The sequence below is a fragment of the Vipera berus genome (assembly GCF_964194415.1).
Source record: "Vipera berus genome assembly, chromosome: 8".
NCBI lineage: Eukaryota > Metazoa > Chordata > Lepidosauria > Squamata > Viperidae > Vipera > Vipera berus.
Genome location: NC_138211.1, coordinates 20,715,331 through 20,729,651, shown reverse-complemented (window position 1 = coordinate 20,729,651; position 14,321 = coordinate 20,715,331). Strand labels below are relative to the sequence as shown.

The 14,321-nt window shown below is 46.4% G+C and overlaps 1 protein-coding gene across 1 annotated transcript; it reads right to left on the bottom strand.

The window, feature by feature from the left end:
* Nucleotides 1–3,009: 3,009 nt before the first annotated feature.
* LOC308671319 (B-cell linker protein-like) lies at nucleotides 3,010–13,714 on the bottom strand (the record flags this gene model as incomplete). Its single annotated transcript, XM_081333425.1, has 8 exons — nucleotides 3,010–3,572; nucleotides 6,507–6,662; nucleotides 9,197–9,280; nucleotides 10,532–10,563; nucleotides 11,118–11,142; nucleotides 11,938–11,968; nucleotides 13,234–13,303; nucleotides 13,603–13,714. 8 exons carry the CDS (start codon nucleotides 13,712–13,714, stop codon nucleotides 3,450–3,452), a joined length of 633 nt encoding a protein of 210 aa, XP_081189551.1. The 3' UTR covers nucleotides 3,010–3,449.
* Between the last annotated feature and the right edge of the window lie 607 nt (nucleotides 13,715–14,321).

The following is a 14,321-nucleotide window of genomic DNA, read 5'->3' as shown; positions in this document are numbered from 1 at the left end:
CTCCAACCAGCATAATGGCTAAGGAATTCTGGGAGTTGAAGTCCATACAACTCAAAGTTGCTATAGTTAAGAAAAGCTGCCCTAGAAAATGCCTCAAGATTAATTGCTCTGAAACGAAGGCGTCAGTATTTGCTAGAAATTGGGGTCATGCATGTACAGCACATAAAAAAACAGGAGACCTTCAATCACACCAACATGGCTGCCATCTTGGATTTTGACTAACCCTGCAGACTCCCTTGTTAAGAAAACATTTAAACTCTCTTATTTATTTATTTATATGGTTTATGTGGCCACCTCGTTCACAACAGTAAATGTGTTGTTGGAAGATCGAAGATAAATTTTAGCAGCCTATGTAGGACATTCTGACTTCTGGGGAGAAAAAATGGCAGATTGAAGCTGGAGCTGATGCTGCGACAGAATGGAGAGATGGCAGGTAGACCCAGCTCTTCATAATTCCCCTCCGGACAAGGAAATGACTTGAGATTGCCCACAAGTGCTCCTGATAATTGCAAGGAGACTTCAGGATAATGGTCTCAGCAGGTTTAGCCCTCTAGGAGATGAGGGAAAAGATTCTTTTTTTTGTTCAACTCACTGTGGGCATCATTAAGGACATTGGGCTCACATACTTTGTTTGCTAAGCCCTTTCCCTCTCTTTCAGCATGCTGTGGTCACTGAAGTCAAGATAGTGGCCGTGACGGTATAATCAAAGCTCTGCCATTTTGTATGCAAGTCGTACATGGAAAACAGGTGGAGTTTTGATCACACATTGGGGCTGCCGTCTTGACTTCTTTTTAATCCCATCTTGAGAGATCCTTGTTCTGCTCCCAGCCTTTAGTGAGGAGCAAAGGTAATGGGGGAGGGAGCAATGGATGGTGCAAGAAGACTCATTCTTGGGAAAGGACAAGTGGCCAAACACTTGCCAACTCACTGTTTTCTGCACAGCTATCTTATTCTGCTGACTTCACTTTATTGCTTTACAGATACCTTCCTGATTGGATAACTATTGCAGCAAGGTCATCGGTAGAGAAAGAGTTTACCGAGATATATACAGGTCTGGCTGGAAACAGGACACCGTTAGCAGAAGATATGAGAAATAGAACAGGGATTCCTCCCAAATATACCCCAGATGTTTGTGGAAAGTGCTGGTGGACATCTTGGTTACAAACAAAGTCCAAGAGATAGTGAAGGTGTTAACTGCTCCCATGAGCAAAGAGCCAGTAAGGTTTCAGACATTTCCCTCTGTAATGGCTGGAATGTGTAGATGAGTTATTTTGTATTTTTCTTACTCCCGTGAGTAAAAAAAAGCATGTTTTCCTTCTTGCAGGGTAACTGGACTCGCACATTGCAATATGAGATTCATTGTGCTTAGAATGTGGTTCTGAAACCAGCCGGTTGTGATTTGTAAGCCCTATTAGTGAACCTGCATTTTGGAAAGCAAATTATGTGAATCCATTCAACCCTAGATAGGTAACTCACGGTCAAGCAAGCCACATTTAGGGCAGATTAGGTAACCTGCAAGAATCTGTACCTCCAAATCACCAAACCTGGAGGCAGGACGATCCTGTAGAAGACAAGAAAGTAACGCAGCTCCTTGGTTTCCTTAACAATAAATCGGTGCAAGAACACCATGCTCCATCCAGGAAGATTTCAGTATTATTATTATTATTATTATTATTATTATTATTATTATTATTATTATTATTATTATTATTATTATTATTATTATTATTATTATTATTATTATTATTATTAATGTATTAAATTTTTATACTCCTTTCGCTTTTGAAAGGAGTGTGGAAAGCAGATTGATGAGAACTAATAGCATTTTTGCTGCACAATCCTAGTTCAGAGCAACCCCCCCCCCTCTTCTAGCACTGATGATGTTACCCAATTTGGTAATGAAATATCTACAAGAAAACAGCCAAACTCAGAGAATACCCAGGACCCCACAGTTCAGCCCCGAGCTACAAATATTCCCTTCTGTGGTAATCCTAGTTTCGCTTGAGTATTTGGGGTGAACATAATCTATGGCATACCAAGTTGTGCAAACTCTGGCAATTGTGATTTGTTTAAAAATATAAACCATGTTTAAGCAAACCATGATATGTGAAATCAGCTGAAAGCTTCTGCCATTGGCCTCCCTCTTTGCAATGTTTATTCTGCATCAAAAATTACTTCTTGGGTCATCTTTGGAGCAGTTTCAAGCCTGCCTATTTAATTTTGTTCTTATTTTTTTTCTGGCTGTGCTTCAAGCGTTAGCACCATCCCTGAATTCTGGCCGTGAGTTTCTTTCATTTCCAAATGGCATATAAATCGGTTGGAGATTTCACATATAGCACACCGTACAGATAGTCCTCGACTTACGATCACAATTGAGGCCAAACTTCCGGTGCTGAGACATTTGTTAGGTGAGTTTTGCCCCATTTTACAACCTGTCTTGCCAGAGTTGTTAAGTGAGTCACTGCAGTTGTTAAGTTAGCAACATGGTTGTTAAGTGAATCTGGCTTCCCCCATTGACTTTGCTTGTCAGAAGGTCACAAAAGGGGATCACATGACCCCCCCAGGACGCTGCAACCGTCATAAATATGAGCCAGATGCCAAGCAGCTGAATTTTGATTATGTATACATGGGGATGCTGCAATGATCATAAGTGTAAAAAACAGTTACTTCTTCAGTGCTCTTGTAATGTCGGTCACTAAATAAACTGCTGTTAAGTCAAGAACTACCTGTTTATTATTAATTGCAAAGTTATAAAAAACAACAGAGAATGATTATTGTTATTACTGTACAAGGTACAACAGGGATGCTTGAAGCAGGGATCCTTTTTAAAGGCCAGTCTATTTCCACCCCTAAAGTAAAGTTATCATCATCATCATCATCATCATCATCATCATCATCATTATTATTATTATTATTATTATTATTATTATTATTATTATTATTATTATTATTATTATTATTTATTATTCATTGCACAGTCAGCCAGATGTTCAGACTGGATTTGGCGTTTTTGTCTGCCTATCGAGTCCTTACCAAGGACCTGGGATAGGCAGATGTGGATGTTTGATGGTATTATAGATATCATCACAGGATGGAAGCAGTTCCTAGTAAGGCCGCCTTTTGCAATTGACTAATGGCGAATTTGTCAATGCCAGTGGCGTTCAAGTGGTGCTCCAGTTGTTCTGGGATTGCACCCAAGGCGCCTATTACTATTGGTGCTATAATTTTATATTATTACAACAACAACAATAATACGGTAGATCAAGCCCAGAATTTTGCAAACCAATGTTCTTCTGCCTCTGGAAAGGTGTTGAAAAGCAGGCTGTGAATGAGATAATGCAGGATGCCACGCTGAATTTTTAATGATTTCTCCTTGCACCAGAAGGGCATCAAAACCCATGCCCGGAACACCTACGTGAAACTGGGATCCACTCTGTGCAGCTGGCCAATCAATCTTCAGGCGTCACAGGGAACAAGAGACATGTTTGCTCCTTGGCAAAAGTGCTGCCGTCAATCAGCACCAGGGGGCGCTCTGAGTACTTCTGGATGATACTGGAAACACTGTCAAACAGCTGGAGAAGGAAAGAGAGATCAACATCTGGTCTCCCCAATTCACTCCTTTCCCTACTTTTGAATCTGGGTTTCTGTAAATCGGGGAAAGTTGTGGGGCAAAGGTGGGGTGAGGGCTGTTGAAAATGCTGAGTTCCGACTTTGGGGTCCAGGCACTCCACAGTGTTCCCTTTCAATGAACATTAGTTTGCTTGCCGTACTTCAAATGCAGCAAATCTGCCCTGTTATGTTTGGATGTCTCCCCCACATCCAATCCTATCTTTATTTATTTATTTATTTATTTATTTATTTATTTATGGGACTTATATGCCGCCCTATCTCCCGAAGGACTCAGGGCGGCTCACAACAATAAAACAGCTATAAAAACAGTAATACAAATATTAAAAAAGAATTAAATTACAAAGGCCCATAATTAATTACTAAAACCAATAAAATTAAAACAATATTAAAACCCCCCATCCTCAGTCCAGGTCAGCCAGCTGGAAAAGATACGTCTTTAGGTCGCGACGAAAGGACCGGAGATCTGGGGCCATCTGAAGTTCTCGGGGGAGCTGATTCCAAAGGGCCGGCGCCCCAACAGAGAAGGCCCTCCCCCTGGGGGTCACCAGCCGACACTGTCTGGCCGACGGCACCCTGAGGAGACCCTCTCTGTGTGAGCGCACAGGGCAGAGGGAAGTCGTTCCCGGCAGCAGACGGTCCTGCAAGTATCCCGGGCCTAAGCCATGTAGGGCTTTATAGGTAAGAACCAGCACCTTGAACCTCACCCGGAGGACAACCGGCAACCAATGCAGCCCACGCAGGAGGGGTGTAATATGGGAGTATCGGGATGCTGCCATCACAACCCGCATGGCTGCATAACTAAGAGTATATTCCATTGTTTGCAATTGCTAGATGTTGATTACCCTTCGAGATGTACACCGGTGTTGTCAAACCTTGCAACTTTAAGACTTGTGGACTTCAACTCCCAGAATTCCCCAGCCAGCAAGGCTGGCTGGGGAATTCTGGGAGTTGAAGTCCACAAGTTCTTACAAGTTGCCAACACTGGACACTCCTGATGTACACTGTACCCCTTTCTTCAAGTTATCCTCACCCCAAGGATCCTAGGGCGTAGATAGGACTGACACAAAGCACCTAGCTCCAAGACCACCACCTCTCCAGGGCAAGTCCCAGGCCCAAATTGCTACACGTACTTGGGGATGGGGGAGGGGGATTGGCTGAGCCAGCTGGGCTTGCAAAATAGCTCATAGTTTAGCATGTTGTCTGGAGCCTGTTAACTGTGGCTTAGACAACCAATCCTAATTAAACAAAGCACGGCTTACTGCCATGAGCGATCCAGGCCATAATCTGTCAATTAAAAATGTTAACCCTCCCCCCCGCCGCTTTTCTCCATTACCAAAATTACCCATGAACTACATGATTTTACCAGATTGTCTGCCAAGCCAAGGTGATGTCACAAGAATTGTGATGTTGCTGAGAAACGTTGAGGGTAACTAACACATACAACATAACTCATGGTGCTCTTCCAGGGTTGTCTATGCCAAGCAGCTTCTAACCAGATGCTAATAGTAATAGCAATAGCACTTAGACTGATATACCTCTTCATAATGCTTTACAACCCTCTCTAAGCCAGAGGTCCCCAACCTATGGGCTGTGGCCCACTACTGGGACGTGGCCTCTTGGCCACTGAGCTGGATGAGTAGATGGGCAGCACATGGGTGTGTGTGTGTGCTCATTCCCCCTCATGCCACCATTGCCACGAGTGTTGTGTGGGCAGTGGCAGCGCCGCTAGTATTACAGAACCATTGCCACAAACCTTGCACAGGTGGTGGAAGCACTGCAAGTGGCAGATGGGCGGCAGTGCGCCATACGCAGGTGGCGGCATTGCCACGAATCTTGTGTAGGCGGCAGCAGCGCTGCAAGAGGCAGGCAGCAGGCAGGCCGCGGTGCGAGCTTTGCACAGGGTGGCAGCACAATCTTTGCACCAGTGGTGGCATCGCTGCAGGCCACGGTCCGAGTTTCATGCAGGGCGGTGGCATGATCCTCGTGCCAGTGGTAACATTGCTGCAAGCCTGGCGGCAGCAGTGCCACAAGCATCACACAAGCACCAGCATCACTGGGAGCCTCGCACACATACTCGCAGCCCCGTTTGCGTGGTGTGCATACTCGTGGCCTGTTTGTGTGCGCATATTCATGTTTGCGCATGTGCATGTAAGCTGCCTGCCCCTCCCTCTCCCACCAGGCCACCAACCCAGAAAGCTTGGAGACTCCTGCTCTAAGCGGTTTACAGAGTCAGCATCTTGCCCCTTGCAATCTGGGTTCCCATTTTACTGAACTGGGAAGTATGGAAGCATGAATCAATCTCAAGCCGGTCAGGATCGAACTCCAGACTGTGGGCAGAGTTAGCCTGCAATACTGCATTCTAACTACTGCACCACTACGGGTAACACTGCTTTGTGGCCACCAAGACAGCCATGTCAGAAGATAGAATCTTTCATTCAGCTTGAGTATAGGAAATATAGATAGTCCTTGAGTTAGGACAACAACTCAGTTCAAAATTTCTGTTGCTAAGCAAGACAGTTGTTAAATACGTTTTGCCCCATTTTAGGACCTTTCTTGCTACAGTTGAATTACTGCAGTTGTTAGGTTTGTAACATAGTTGTTAAGTGCATCTGGCTTCCCTGTTGATTTTGCTTGCCAGAAGGTCCCAACAGGTGATCCCACGAGCCCAGGACACTGCAACTGTCATGCCAGTTGCCAAGCATCCAAATTATGATCACATGACCACTGGAATGCTGCAACTGTCATAAGTGTGAAAAAAGTCATGTCATTTTTTTCAGGGCTGTTCTAACTTAAGAGTTGTTCACTAAGCGAATGATTGTAAATTGAGAACTACCTGTGTAGTAGAGTCTTGGGGATCCAACCTTCCCTCAACTCACCTCACGGCTCTTGCCGTCCTTGCCAAGGGCAAACTGACAGCTGCTCTCCTGGTAGTGGATAGGAACATTATAGATATGATTCTTGTAAAAAACCACCAAGGTGAAGGGCTGCCTGGGAGAACGGTTAGAACTCTGCCGTACCATGAAGGCACTGTTCTGCAAGAAAGAGGAAGGGAGCAGAGGGTGACAAGAGTAACAGAATTGGAAGAGACCTTGGAGGCCTTCTAGTCCAACCCACTCCTCAAGCAGGGGACCCTCTAACACCCCAGTCAAATGGCTGTCCAGTCTCTTCTTAAAACTCTCCAGTGATGGAGCACCAGTGGTGGGATTCAAATACACGAACATCCGGTTCTCTGTGTGGATGCAGGCCTGGGCCTCCGAGGCCTAGAATGGACTTCCGGAAGTGACATCCATGCACTTCCTGTGTGCTGTTCTAGGCCTGGGAGGCCTCCTCCAGGCCTCTGAGGCCTAGAATAGACTTCTGGAAGTGACATCAATGCACTTCTGGCAGGCCGTTCTAGGCCTGGGAGGCCTCCATCAGGCCTAGAGCAGACTTCTGGAAGTGACATCCATGCACTTCTGGTGGACCGTTCTAGGCCTGGGAGACAACCTCCAGGCCTCCGTGGCCTAGAACAGACTTCCAGAAGCAGCATGGGTTTAGCCCAGGGGTCAGCAATCTGAAACAGCAAAAGAGCCACTGGGAACCGGTTCCGTCACACACACAAAAAAGTGGGAGCCGCAAAATGTGTGCGTGCGTGCATGCATGCACACACATGTGCAGAACAAGGAAAAACGTGCACCAGCCCTGCCCCCGTCCACCTCTAGTGTGCATGGCTCTGCCGTCCTGGCTTTTACTCCCTCAGAAAAAACTGCTCTCCCCCTGCCCTACGCTCTCTCTCTCTGGGACTTTTTCTTTCCGCCTTTTGTGAAGCTTTGGGATCAGCTTCTGCCCTGGATCACTTGCACTGCACCGATCCTCGGCAGCCCCGACGCTCACACCGCATTCTGAGCCGTGTGCACCTGTCACCACCCGGTGCCACCAGTTTACCAGGGGGGGTGGACTCATAGGCCGAGCCGTGTGAAGATGAGGAAGGAAACGGCCTTTCAGAGGATCCCACCCCGGCCCCCCTCGGAGGCAACGGGCCCTTCCCCAGCTGAAGGAAGCCTTGCGAGCATCTCCCGCAGCGCGGCTCCCCCGAGCGGGGAGGCACCTGCAGGGTGGTGGCAGCAGGTCTCCCTGGTGACGGGTGCTGGGTTGCGGCGCCGCCTTCAGCCCGGGTGCTGCCAGAGCCACCCGAGCGCCCTGCCCCTCCCCCCAGGGCCTCCAAACCTCCACCACCCCATTCTCTCAATGGGAATGGGGCGGTGGAGGTTTGGAGAGCTGCTGTCTTCGTCCGCATTTCTTTCAGCCCTGAAAGAAACGCGGATGAAGGCAGCAGCTCTCCAAACCTACGCCGCCCCGTTTGGAGAGCTGCCGCCTTCGTCAAACACGGACGAAGGCAGCAGCTCTCCAAACGGGGTGGCGGAGGTTTGGAGAGCTGTGCGCGCAGCTCTCTAAACCGCCACCGCCTGTTTGGAGAGCTGCCACCTTCGTCAAACATGGAGGAAGGCGGAAGCTCTGCAAACGGGACGGTGGAGGTTTGGAGAGCTGCGCGCGCAGCTCTTCAAACCGCCGCCTCCTGTTTGGAGAGCTGCCGCCTCTGTCAAACATGGATGAAGGCAGAAGCTCTGCAAGTGGGACGGTGGAGGTTTGGAGAGCTGCGCGCGCAGCTCCCCAAACTGCCACTGCCCATTTGAAGAGCTGCTGCCTTTGTTCACATTTTTTTCGGCCCCGAAAGGCACCAGCTCTCCAAACCTCCACCGCCCCATTCTCTCAATGGGACTTTTTTACTCCCACTTTTTTTTTCCAGAATGGCGGAGGAGGACTGGGAGCCGCAGGAGACGGCTTAAAGAGCCGTATGCAGCTCTGGAGCCATGGGTTGCCGACCCGTGGTTTAGCCGGTTCTCCAAACTCAACAAAATTTAGCTACTGGTTCTACTGAACTGGTGCGAACTGGCTGAATCCCACCACTGTGGAGCACCCACAACTTCTGGAGGCAAGCTGAACTATTCATTAATTGTTCTGTCAGGAAATTTCTCTTTGGTTCTAGGTTGGTTCTCTCCTTGATTATTTTCCATCCATTGCATCTTGTCCTGTCTTCAGGTGTTTTGGAGAATAGGCTGCCCCCCTCTTCTTAGTGGCAGCCCCTCAAATACTGGAAGACTGGTATCATGTCACCCCTAATCCTTTTCTTTGTTAAACTAGACATGTCTGGTTCCCAGAACTGTTCTTCATGTTTTAGCTTCCAGTCCCCTAATCACCTACTGAAACACTATCATTCTGAATCCAAATGAATTTTCTCCTCTCTCTCTTGTGGACTTACAGAAAGCAAGAGGCATTTCTGGATTAAGTGCCCAATGGAGAACTTCCCAGGCCAACCCTTTGAGATCTTTCTGTGTGCAGAGCAGGACTTCTCCAGGGGAGAGAAGAGGTTGGGATTACAGACGGGGTTATAGACAGGCTTGCAACGTGTTGGGATTACATTGTGTTGGGCTTTCCCAGCCAGGGTGGACAAAACGCAACCCCAGAGCTCTGACTGTGCAAACTGGAGATTGGAATTTATAAAAACCAGGAAACAGGGCCACGCTACCTTGTTAAACTGGAGGAGAGCTGCTTCAGCTGTACGCCGGTCACAACTGCCTGCATACCATGCTGCGTTTTTCATATCAGGATCCTGCAGAAACATAACAGAGCCGGTGAAAGTGATCAATTGAAGGGTATGGCCAAGGAATGAGCGGTGCCTCTCCTTTCCTAAGAACCAAATGGACACTTCTGCTACGCCCCATCACTTTCCAACTTCACCGCAGTCCCAATCCATGGGATTCAGATTTTGATCCAGGAGTGAGGATCAGAGAAGAAAGCACCGGACAATGTTGTACATGGGCACCCAGCAACCAACCACGCTGTATCTCACTCTTTGCCCTTGGAGGGTGCCCAGTGCAAGTGGGAGGTCTATGCTCTCTCCCTGCATTTGTGAAATGCATCGACTAAAGCCCACTTGGGTCCTTCCAAATCTTAATACAACTTAATAAGCAGCAGCATCTACTGGAAGACACAAACCTTTTGCTTATTTAACAACTCGAGGCAAGAGACCGATCTGAATGGATCGCTAGAGATTGGGGTGGTTTGCAGCAGATCCACAAGAATTTCCAAGTCTCCATTTTGTCAAGACTGACAACAGCATAATAAGAGTTGGTGTAGTGTTGTAGTGGTGTTGCTGGTTCAGAATCAGGAAGACCCAAGTTTAAGGTCACCAAAAGCTCTCGTGATGGCTTTTTCTTTTCTTTTCTTTTCTTTTCTTTTCTTTTCTTTTCTTTTCTTTTCTTTTCTTTTCTTTTCTTTCCTTTTCTCCTTCCTCCCTCCCTCCCCTCCCTCCTTCCTTTCGTTCTTTCCTTCCTTCCTTCCTTCCTTCCTTCTCTGTACCTCTCTGTCTCTCCCCCACCCCTCTGGTCTGGCAGGACTGTTATTGGTGAAAATGCAGGAGGGAGACCACATGTGCTGCTTAGATGGAGAAATGGTCCCTTAAAAATCTAACTACCGTAATAAATAAAAAAATGTCACAATCCAGTCCTCCTGTTCCATTAATATAGACAATTAGTCTTTCTTAGATGGATCCTTGGCAAGGGAGGTCCAAAACTGCACAATAATCAAAGAGTTGGAGAGTAGCAGTTGGCTGTCCTGGACTGCATCCAGACCCACCAAATCTGAAGCCAGCCCATCCATACTCTGCAGTGATGTCTCTCCACAAGTGTTTCTCAATCTTGGCAACGTTAGTATTAGACTTCAACTCCCAGAATTCCTCAGCCAGCTATGCTGCCTCCCTCCTTCTGTTATGTTTGACCATCCAGAGAGTAGAGAAGTTCAACTTTCGAACATTCCCTACAATCAAGGTAACAGTAACCCAGCCAAACATTTATATGCTCACCTCTGGAAGGTTATCAGTTTTGAGACACCTACCTGAAAAATAAAAATAAAAACAGCATTTCATGGGTTCTGCAGAGGTCAAAACTCCACAGCGTTTCAATGCCAGTGCATTGAAGGTAGTCCACACTAGAAGCATACCCAGGTGTACCACCTCCATCTTTATTGTAAGGTTTCCTGAACAGAATGCTGGAAGTCTGAAAATACATCTCTCCCCCTTCACCTACACAGCCCAGGAATCTAGGCAGGGTCTCTTCTGAGACATTTGCCACGCCTCCTTCCTTCTGTGGGCTCAGCTGCCTCTTATCTGATGGCTCCTAGTCTGATCTTCCTCCCATCTCCCCAGGCCATTCCCCCATACTATTACAGGCCAACCGGAGGTCGTGGATTTTCAAAACAAATGAGTTAAATGTCAAGAGGGCAATTGGAATAAAGTCCATCTGGAAAGCGATATTTCTGCAATTCTGCAAAAGTGGAAGAGGCTCCCCAGATAAGGCAGACCTTGTAGTAACAAGTATGATTTTTGCTTTGATCTTTCTCCTCCGCTAGTTGTGCCCACACCCTCCCATGGAGAACCATAGGCCGTTTACCCTCAGTGTTGTCTTCTGGACTGCGCTGGAAAGAGAAAGAATGGAGAAGAGAGTTATTTTCCTATCCTCCAACCAGGATGACTCAAGACATTCCTCTGCCTGAGACATTCTCAAGGCATTCTTCTGCAGAGAAGAGCAACTAAGATGATCAAAGGCCTGGAGACTAAAACCTATGAACAACAGTTGCAGGAACTGGACGTGGCTAGTCTAGAGAAAAGAAGGACTAAGGGTGACATGATACCCGTATTCCAGTAGTGGAGGGGCTGCCACAAGAAGGGGGGGTCTATTTATTTTCCAAAGGACCAGAGGGCAGGACAAGAAACAATGGATGGAAATTAATCAAAGAGAGAAGCAACCTGGAATTAAGAAGATACTTCCTAACTGTGAGGACAATTAACCAGTGGATCAATTTGCCATCAAAAGTTCTGGGTGCTCCAATATTGGAGCTTTTTGAACACTGGAGCCACAAAATGCACGTGATTCAAACTTGTTTGTCTTGCAAATGTGTTTTTTTTTAAATGGGGTCAAGGAAAGAGTTGTAAGCACCTAGCAGGCCCCAATATACGTTTTTTTTAATGCTTTTATCTGATCCTTCCAAGAAGCTGAATTAGGCAAAGCTTTCCTTCCCAATATGTTATCTGCAGAATGGTGGTGTGTTAGGTGATAGCTTGAGCTTGCTTTGGTGTAATATAAACTCTGCAACCAAACTATCCCATAAATACACAAATAAAAAGTAGTTTAAAAACATAAAACACAGGCATTTTAGTCTTTCCCCACAAATCCTACCTTACTGGTCCTTATCTCATGCTTATCCACTCACCTGCTGAGATCCCAAAGAAGAAATTTTGGACCTAATAGAAAGGAAAAGAGAGAGGATTGTGCTACAAGGGATCGATCTATACTATGAATATTTATTGACCATGGCAACTTTAAGATATGTGGACTTCAATTCCCAGAATTCCATAGCCAGCACACTGTGCTGGTTTAAAGTTATTAAGGTTGAGAATCACTGCTGTAATGTGTAAGAGATAGATCTTATATGATGCGTTCCACCAGAGACATCAAAGGTTGATGACACATTTGGAAATTTGAGAACACGCTAGGGTGCTAACATGTTCTAAGCACCTGCCACGCAAGATCACTATGTGTGTATCAGCCCCCTTTATATAGAACAATTGACTATAGTGGCTGGGGAATGCTGGGAATTGAAGTCTAACTTGTTAAAGTTACCAAGTTTGAAAAAAAACTGGTTTAACCCATAATTTGCTGCAGGCCTTTCCAGAAGCAAAGACTCTGACGTCATTAGATGTTTGGATCCAACCTGACACCAATCCAGCATTACGTGGAGCTCTCCTTGGTCCTGATTCCCTGTCTGAACTCTTGCCTCACCTGCATGCTTGTCCTTAATACAGGTAGTCCTTGACTTACAATCTTCATTTAGTGACTGTTGGAAGTTATAATGGCACTGGAAAAAGTGACGTATGATTGTCTTTCATACTTATGACCATTGCAGCACCCCCACCATCACATGAACAAAATTTGGATGCCTGGAATTGGTTCAAATTTATGACAGTTGCAGTGTCTCCAAGTCATGTGATCACCTTTCGCAACTCTCTGACAAGCAAAGGGGAAGCCAGATTCACTTAACAACCACATTACTCCAGAACTGAACTGTAGCGATTCATTTAACAATTGTGGCAAGAAAGCTCATAAAGTGGGGCAAAACTCACTTAACAACTGTCTTGCTTAGCAATAGAAATTTTGGACTCAGCTGTGGTCGTAAGTCAAGAATTACCTGTATTCTTGCCAAATCATTGTCCACACAACAGACTCATGAATTTCTGGACTGGAATTACTCATAAGTAGGAATGACCCACACGCAGTAGCCGTTGCTTCCAAACTTCTGCATGGAACGTTAGGATAATTCTCAACCTTCAGCATCAGAACGAACCAATCCTTCAACTGTTGTGTGCCCTAGAGATTAGGTTCATCCAAGAATAGAACTAGTTTCCAGACCACGGGGCCTTTAATTCCAGGCCACCAAATCTGGAACATTGATGGGTAAACACAGACCTCCATCTTTCCTGCCCTCCTTCCGTGGATATATCATACTCACTTGGCTTGTTTCAAGAGGCAGGTTAGAGGTTCCAAGGCTGGAGAAGAAGGCCCTTTGCAGGGCACCACGCCTTGTAAGAAATGAAAAACAAATCAGGCCTAGGAGAGAGATGGCTTGCAAGAAGCACAGGACCACTCTCAGCAAGTCTGGAGCATCTTGTCTCTAATTAAGTTTGTAAAGGGCCAGCTTACTTACGAAAATACCTCTTCTTGATTACATCTGCCTGGCCCCACAGGTCCAGCAGAAGCAGCACATTACAGGTCCCGTCCACTGACGAATGTCATCTAATGGGATCCAGGAGGAGAGCCTTTTCTACTGTGGTTCCTGCCCTTTTGGACGTCATCTCCCTCAGGTTGGATTGGCTCTGACCTTCTTGGCCTTCAGACCAGGCCTTCAGACTTAGAACCATAGGAGCGGAAGGAACCTTGGAAGTCTTCCAATCCAATCCGCTGCCCATGGCAGGAGAGCTTATACCAGTCATGGCGAACCTTTTAGAGACCGAGTGCCCAAACTACAACCCAAAACCCACTTATGTATCATTGGGTGCCCGGTGGGCATGGCCGATTGGGTGGGCATGGCCCATTGGTTGGGCATGGCTGTGGTGGTAATGGTAGACTGGGTGAGACTAAAAAGTTCAGTCAATCAATTCCAACTTTGCGAGATCTTTTTTTTCCCCGCAAGAAGTTGAAATTGATTGATTGATTGAACTTTTTTTTTTGCACATGGCAGCGGAGGCCTAAAGCAAAAAGGTTTTATAAAACCCAGCAAAGGCCTAGGACTGGGGCAACGGCGCGCGTACCCACAGAGAGGGCTCTGCGTGCCACCTGTAGCACGCGTGTCATAGGTTCACCACCACGGGCTTATACCATCCCGGACTAATGGATGTTCATTTTTTTTTTGAAAACCTCCAGTGATGGAGCACCCACAAGTCTGAGAGGCAAGTGGTTCCATGGATTAATTACTCTCAGTGTTAGGAAATTTATATGGGGATCTGTAGTGGTGATACGGAGCCAGCAAAATTACTAAATTGTTATTAAATTCAGATTTTGTTTTATCAATAAATGAGAATATTCGTAGATCAGGGTTGA